This window comes from Lepus europaeus, chromosome 4 (assembly GCF_033115175.1).
Source record: "Lepus europaeus isolate LE1 chromosome 4, mLepTim1.pri, whole genome shotgun sequence".
NCBI lineage: Eukaryota > Metazoa > Chordata > Mammalia > Lagomorpha > Leporidae > Lepus > Lepus europaeus.
Window position 1 is genome coordinate 68,108,473 of NC_084830.1, and position 8,052 is coordinate 68,116,524.

The following is an 8,052-nucleotide window of genomic DNA, read 5'->3' on the forward strand; positions in this document are numbered from 1 at the left end:
AACTCCAAGTTCTTCTTTGTTTTAAATAGAGAGCAACTGAATACCTATCCACATGGAATAAGCATACTGTGGCCTACTTGGAAAGCTTCCATAACTGGCTCTTTCTGTCTGAATCTTCATAGATGAAGGAGCCATAGGATTTTTCACTTTGCGCAAATAGTCAAAAATCAAAAATTGAACACTTTTTACAGATATCATATCCTGCACTGAATTTTGAGAAGAGTTAGGCATTTCCTTAGGTAGAATTAAACAGTATGTGAAAACACATAATTAGTTTTATACAAGAGCACTTCAAATATTTACTAAAAAATGGAATTGAAAGGTAACTTTATTTTGGTACAAAAAATTGAAATCCATGTATACTTTTTCATAATTTGCACTTTCCATGCATGTTTTGAAGACCCCTCAGATGAATAGATTTCATAAATTTTGCATCAAAATAAAGTTGTATTTTCATTGCATTTTCCACAGAATTTTTAAAGTACCCCGCATATGTTTTAATGATATTACTAAGATCTTGCAAGTATGGCTGATAATGAGTTAAGATTTACCCAGGTTATCTCACTGAATCGTAACCTTCTGAGGCAAGTGCATTGTGTTAGACACAAGGAAATTGAAGTAAGCTGAGTGCCCAGTCACACACAGCCATCAGTGCCAGAGCTTAAACCCAGAGAGCTTGATTCCCAGAGCCCCAGTTCCTAATCTCTGAGTTCTCTTGAGCACTACCTACTTTCTTGAGGACAAATTTTGTTTTCAACTAAAAGTTAAAATAACATAAGTCTCTATGTTGTAATGGGTCATGGAAACTTACAACTTTCGCATTTCATGGAAATTACCCATCAAAAATATGTAAATGCAGAAAAAAGGAAAAACTAGAATACATTAAAATTAGGTGTAGGTTTTTAGTCTAGTAGTTAAGATGCCTGTGTCGATACAGAAGTACCTGGGTTCCATTCTTAGCACTGGCTCCCAATTCAACCTTCCTGCCAATACAGACCCTGGGAGGCAACAGAAGATGGCTCAAATTGGTAGGGCCCTGCTACTCAAATGGGAGACCTGGGTTGAGTTTCCAGCTCCTGGCTTCTGCTAGGCCAGCTTGTGGGCATTTGGGGAGTGAACCAGTGGATAGAGCACTCACTTGCTCTTGCTCTTTCTCTCTGCCTCTCAAATGAATTTTAAAAAAATAAAATAAAATTTTTACTACCTGGCAACATACCCAAAGGATACATGTCATTTCCAATACTCCTTAAGTAAGCTTTGCCTTCACCAACCACTGTTTAATTTCAGGCTTTACTAATGCATTCTGCATTCAACAAAGTAATAGATCAGATTTCAGTCATACAAAATAGGAAGTAGTATGCTAATGAGTCATATGCTAATAGTCTTAAAGAAGTAATTTTGTTTACCCAACATACTTATTTACTCTAAGAGTAAATTTAAGGTGATTAAGAATACATTGCATATTTTCAGTTAATCTTTTGCCAAGGCTTATTTTCATATCTCGGAGTTTACAAATAATGAATCCAGAAAAACAAAGAAAGTCATTGCTAAAGCACACCTTAACATAAAGCAACACAGAACTGTATCCTTTACAGAAGAGAGAAATTACTAAAGTGCCCGGAGTCCCAGGCCTGGTGGTGTCATGATGCTTTACAGTGGCACTTACACATCTGTAAGAAACAAGGCGCCATTAGAACCTATCTGTATCAGAACTCAAGAAAGCGTCTTCAAATTATATCTGAGTCTTCCAGATCCAGTAGGCACCAGAAGATTCTTTTAGGAATGAGAAAGCAAGTGTTCTAAGTCATTTAAAAGCAAATGCAAGAGCTGCTGGGCATTTTCAGTCCTCTTCCCAGGAAGAGTACAACTCAGAGCTCTTAGTAGGCATACCGCATCTACAGATCCGGAATTCTACTCTGAAATTCAGCTTTTTTTTTTTTTTCCCTTTTCTTAGAAACAAATGGAATACTAAGTAACAAAAGAATAAGCACAGGAAGATACTCTCAAAGGAAATCTTGTCTTTAAATTTCATGAAGGAGAAAGGGTTATGCACGAAAGAACAACAGGAAGGGAAGGAATTTAACCATGGTGGCTGAAAATATCAACAAACAATTCTTTTGTACATAGCACTTGATAAACTTCCTTACCATATACTCCATATTAGAAGCTGTTGGATACACCTGACTTCGTAATTTATTATGAAGGTCCAAGATACTCTGCATGTCATCGTCTGTGATGGCCCTTTTCCCTCTTTGCTTGGCCGTCCACCACTCACCGTCCTCATCCGTGTACTTTTCCAACAGTTTCTCAAATAAAGTGGCATTTGGAACCACCATGGCTGGAACTGCTCTAGCCATGAACAGCACTGTGGTTACTCGGAGCCACTCCCGCGCGGTACACTTCATAATGAATGACCTCAGGACTTCCCGGGCAAGATCTCCAAGAAAACGCTCTTCCACTTCTTTTGGCTATAACGACATGTCATGTGATCAAGATGAAAATATCGGCAGATATTTTCTAATAACAAAAGCAAAACAGCAGTTACGAAGGGGGCAGGTCAGTCTGTCTATACCACGCCAGCGAATGGACACCCACTTTTGGAAGTAACTTTTTTCCAACCCATTTTTTGTTCCAGATGTCTTGACACAGAATACTATTTCCACACATACACACACACACACACACACACAAGCCTATATTTTCCAATCTAATATCCACGAGGACGAAAATAAATGTCAAAAGTAGCCCAGAAAGGTCAAAGCTTGAAAATAATTTCTGAATTACAAGACTCTAAATTATGTGCAGTTTGCAAAAGGTATTACCTACCTGGACTGCTTTATTTCTATCTAGAGGGCCCTTTTTCTCTACAGAGAATTTTAAGGTGTCATTCTATATTTCAGGCACTCTCTCTGGCTCACATTCATAATGCCCACAACATTCTAAAACTAAAGGTGTTTTAAAGATGCCACCCACCCATGTAACCACGGGCACATCTAGAAGGCCCAAGGAAATACTGCAAAGAATTAACTGAGGTCACGAGGAAGCCTCCAGGCGCAGGGCACGAACGCGAACATGTCCTGCAAAGTTTGTGCTGACCCTGTGGCCTGCATCCGAACGCGCCAGCAGCGCCCGGGCGGCTTCCAGCTTTTCCTCGCCGTGCACGGCGGCCGAGAGCGCATCAGTCTCTCGTCCCGGACGCGAAGCGCGCGGCAGAGCGAGGAGGCGACACTCACAAAGTCACTTCCAAGAGCAAGCTGCCGCTCACCAACACCGCCGCTGCCCACCCACCTTCCGCGCTGGCCAGTCTAAGTTGGCTCCCCTTCTCCCTCGATTTTTTTTTTTTTTTTTTTAATTTAAAGTGGAGACGGGAAAAGGTGGCAGCTTGAGCGCTGGACGCCGTCTGAGAAAAGCCCTTACCTCTCCAGTGTGAAGCGCCCTAGGGAGCCGAGAGCCTCCGCAGCCGCTCCAGCCTCCACCCACCACTGCACACACAGCTGGGTTGGCGAAGGAGCAGGCGCGGCGCGTCCGGGGGCTTCGCGGGCGCAGACTGCGGGAGCGACGCGCGCCTCTGCGTCTGCCGCTCCTGGGCAGCCCGGGAAGAAGGAGCAGGCAGAGCGTCCCGAAGTTAGCGGCCGCAGCCGGGGCGGAGAGCGCGCTGACTGGTGGGCGCCGGAGCGTCTCTGAGCATCGTCCGCGGGGGCGAGGGGCGGGGACTGCAGCGGGGCTCGGCGGCGACCGCGCCTTGCTGCTCCGAGTGCAGAGGCAGGCGCCCAGCGCTTCCGCGGCTCCCTCGCGCTCGCGGGCATTTATTGCGGTCCCTGCGCGCGCCCGTGACGTGCGCGCCCCTCCTCGCCCACCCCCACCTCCACCTCCACCTCCACCCAGCCCTGGCCAGGAGCCCGCGGGCGCCGCGACCAGCTGCCCGCCCTGCCTCGGCCCCGGCGCAGCGAAGCCTGGGCGCTGGGCCTTTGTGGGCGTGTTTTGGGCCTCAGAGAAGGGGGCGGAGGTGTGGACCCTGTTGGGGTGTGTGTGTGTGTGCGCGTGTGCGCGCGCGCAAGGAGGCCCCCTGCTACTCCTCCTTCCCTTCTGGCGCGGTGCTAAGATGCCTTTAACAGTCCTGACGGAAAAGGACTGTTCTGGAGAGCCCCCGGTGGGTGTGGGTGGGCTTAACACCTGCAGTCTTGGAAACTCAGAAATGGGGGCAGGGTGCGGAGAGAAAGACTTTTTGTGTTTTCTCCAGGGGTGCGCATCTGTTTCCAGGACCTGGATATCTAGAAAGGAGAAGCTGTTCTGTTTGGCTCCCGTAACCCTTGATGAGGACCAGATGGGAGGGAGTTCCTTAGACTGACAGGCAATCTGCGACCCAGCGTGGCCTAGCAGTTGTGTTCCCTTTTCACCCATAAGTAGGCAGCACTTTTTTTTTTTTAAATAATGTATACATTTATGGAGTTAATAGACGTGATACCTTCAACTTATGAATTCAGTTCCCTCATGTCTGTGTTATCCGGAGAAGGAAAAATCACAAATTGTACATTCATTAAGGCTTATTCTACTCAGTGTAGTGCTGATTCTACACACACGTTTATCATTTAAAAAACATGTATTGAACTCATTTGGCTTTGCTTCTCTTTACTTGGCCATAATCTCAATTTTCTGTACTTCTAAATGCTGGTGCATCTAGCATAGGATCAATTAAAATAATTATAGTAACTTTCAAATCACCCTCTTTCCACTGCCCATCACACTTTTTTTTTTAATCACACCTAAAAACGTCAGATTTGAGCCTCAGGTGAACATGAATCCTTAAAGGGAAGCATCGCTTCCAGAAGCATGCAGAAGGTGAAGGGTTTGGTACAAAATAGCTTTCATAGAAAGTGTAATTGTGCAATTTGCAATTTTATGGCACTTTAAGCACAAAAAATCCATTTTTCAAATATTCATAATTCTAATGCACAAGGTTCAGAAAACTGGCTTTCTCTTCTTCTAGAAACTGATAAAAGACCCCAAATTCATGGCAAAATAATTATATTAACTGTTATAGTAGCTGAATGTTTTTTCTGTACTGTGATGTTGAAAAGCATACTGTGTATCAAAAGTTCATTAAAAGTAATAAATTACTTGAAAAATCAAATAAATTGGTATTTTTAAAAGGGAATTGAGTTTATAAGGGGTTGAAGTTAAGTGCATTGGAAAGTCTTGAATGTTTTGTTTGTAAACCTTTGTACACAACAGATGAATATGACACATAAAGGCTTTACAGTAAAGAAAACAAAATTTGGTGTTAACGTATTAATCCCCAACCTTTCTCTAGGAAAGAAAAACAAACAAATGAAAAAAAAAGTCCTTGACTCTTTGTTTCTATTGGTGGTTATACTTCAATATAAAAGAATGATTTAAACATTCACCATGTTGCAAATACCATTTTGAAGGGTCAAAGTCAAATGCAGTAATCTTGAATATTCAAAGATGATATTTTTCACATTTTTACCTGTTGAGAAATTTATGTGTAGACACGGGGAAAATGTCTTCACTCAAAATCAATGCAAAAATGGCACTTTGGTTTGTGTTAAGGCTATTAACTTGTAAAACCATGGTTGTCTTTAGCATTACTACTTTATTGTGGCATATGCTGTTGGTTGCCTAACCAATAACTAGCCTTCCACCCTTACTTCCTTCCAAGCTCATAGCCTCAAGTTTACTGGGGTGATCACACTCTAACATGTTGTCAAACTAGCATCCTCAGAAGGTAAGTCAAGGCCAGGCACCACAATCTATCCCTGCTGCAGGGGTGGATTTAGCATGGCTATATATATATATATATACACCTTGGCTACTGAAGGGACAGAAGATGTCTTCTGGGGGTAGGAATGAGGATGGGTAAAGTTGGTTTTTTGGTTTTTTTTTAAGATTTTATTTATTTATTTGAGAGGCAGAGTTAACAGACAGGGAGAGGGAGAGAGAGAGAGAAAGGTCTTCCTTCCGTTGGTTCACTCCCTAAATGGCCGCAACGGCAGGAGCTACGCCAATCCAAAGCCAGGAGCCAGGTGATTCTTCCTGGTCTCCCATGCGGGTGCAGGGACCCAAGCACTTGGGCCATCCTCCACTGCCTTCTCGGGCCACAGCAGAGAGCTGGACTGGAAGAGGAGCAACCAGGACTAGAACCCGGCACCCATATAGGATGCCAGTGTTACGGCGCCTGCCCCAGGTTTTCTTTTGTGATAAAAGTAGATACACAAACAAAAATGTCTCCTCTCGTACTGATGTGTGAGTTTGTGCAATCTGAGGCTACAGCTGTTACTGTATGCAAAGACAAGATGAGGAGAGAGAGGGACCATCCTAGAGGAGTGGAAAGATAGCCAGTGCTTGAGTCTTCCTGCCATTGACCAATTGTGGGAACACCTACCTTCCATTTTTTTCCATAAAATGTAATAGATATATTTATTAAGTCAGTTAAGTCACATGGACCTGGTTATTAAATTATTTGCAGCTCAAAGAATTCCAACAAATACAATTCTACCAAGACACTTTCCTCTGTCAATGTCATTTTCTCCATGCTATTATTATTTTCTGTTTGTGTGCACAGTTACAGATCCTCTCTAAAATAGCCATGTTTTTCTAAACCCTACCCTCATCTCAAAGAATTTCATTCACCGTATGACTTAATGGCCACATAGCTGCTCCATCAGCACCTTGTTAATAAGTCCATTCGCCACTGGGCAAGAATAAGAATAGAATTCCTGCTAAGTTTTGGGAGGAGGAATCAGTGTGGTACAATGTTTGACAACACGAAAGTTCAATTAACCTGCCTAAGTTAGACTCATGAAGTATCACTTGTAATCGAACTTTGACTGTGCTACTTGACCTCCATGTGCCTGGGATCCTTCCTCTTTAAGGGGCGATAAAAACAGTAGCCATCTGATGTTGCCAATTTGTGTACAGGATGAGTTAATACAGGAAATCACTTAAAACAGTGCCACGTAAGCAGAAAGTACTCAAGAAGGGTTATATTTTATCAACTTACATGAACTAAATTAGATATTTTATATATCTTTTTAAAATTAATGGGCTTTAATTAAAATGTTAGCATAACATTTTAACTACTAAATAGAAATAGCTGGCTATACACATTTTAAAAACTGTCTGTAATATTTTTGACAAAGTGTTGTCAATTTCTTCCCACAGCTGAAACAGCTTTCAATCCTTCTCACTATAGGACTCAGTTTTCCTTCTTATCCGAATCAGACATGCTCTATTTTCAATACTATTCAGTATTTGTATATTATATGACAAAATCATAATGAATAATACAGTCTTGCAACTCTAAGAATGTAACTTAAAATTGTGTAACTGAAATGTAGCATACACCCATTAAGGTGCAAAAATCCTGAGGCAGCTCAAGGAAATTTTCCCAAATTAACAAACGTGTGTGAAATCACTCAGATTCAGTAGAGAACATATTCACCCCTCCAGAGTCCTCCTTGGCACATCCTTTCTGGTACATCCACCACAAAGATAGCCAATATTCTAACCTCTTGTCTAACAATTAGATTTGCCAGTTTTTCATTTTTACATAAATGGAATCATACAGTATGTGATTCCGTTACCTGACTTCTTTGTGTATGTTGTCTTTGACTTAATATGTCTGTGAGACACATCCATGCTCTCATATATGATAGGATTTCAAAAGTTTGTGGAAAAATAGAATTAAAAGACAAGTTTATTTGGGTGAAAAAGAATTTGAAATCCAGGCATAGTTTTTTTTTTTTTTATAATACATATTTTCCATGAATCTTTTGAAGACCTCATGTAAAACAGTAGTTTTTTTTCTTTTCCTTTGATGAACATACCATTTATTTATTCATTTTATTGTTGAATATTAGGATAATTTCCAGTTTAGACTATTAAAAATAATACTCCTAAAAGCATTCTTACATGCCTTTTTGGATACATATTTATACATTTTTCTATTGTCTATACAGGCAGGAGTATAGCTCCTGGTTCCTAAGGTATGTAAGTGTAGAACTTGAGTAGATAATCTAGGCTTTATTTATT

At 41.7% G+C, this 8,052-nt stretch overlaps 1 protein-coding gene across 1 annotated transcript in view; it reads right to left on the reverse strand.

The window, feature by feature from the left end:
• The window catches only part of CRISPLD1 (cysteine rich secretory protein LCCL domain containing 1), a 48,371-nt gene extending 44,880 nt beyond the window's left edge, over window positions 1-3,491 (reverse strand). Inside the window, exons 1-2 of the mRNA XM_062189541.1 lie at window positions 3,418-3,491; window positions 2,148-2,468 (exon numbers count right to left, since the gene is read on the reverse strand). Coding sequence (XP_062045525.1) covers window positions 2,148-2,405 — 258 coding nt within the window. The 5' untranslated portion in view covers window positions 2,406-2,468; window positions 3,418-3,491. The remainder of the gene's footprint in view (window positions 1-2,147; window positions 2,469-3,417) is intronic.
• Between the last annotated feature and the right edge of the window lie 4,561 nt (window positions 3,492-8,052).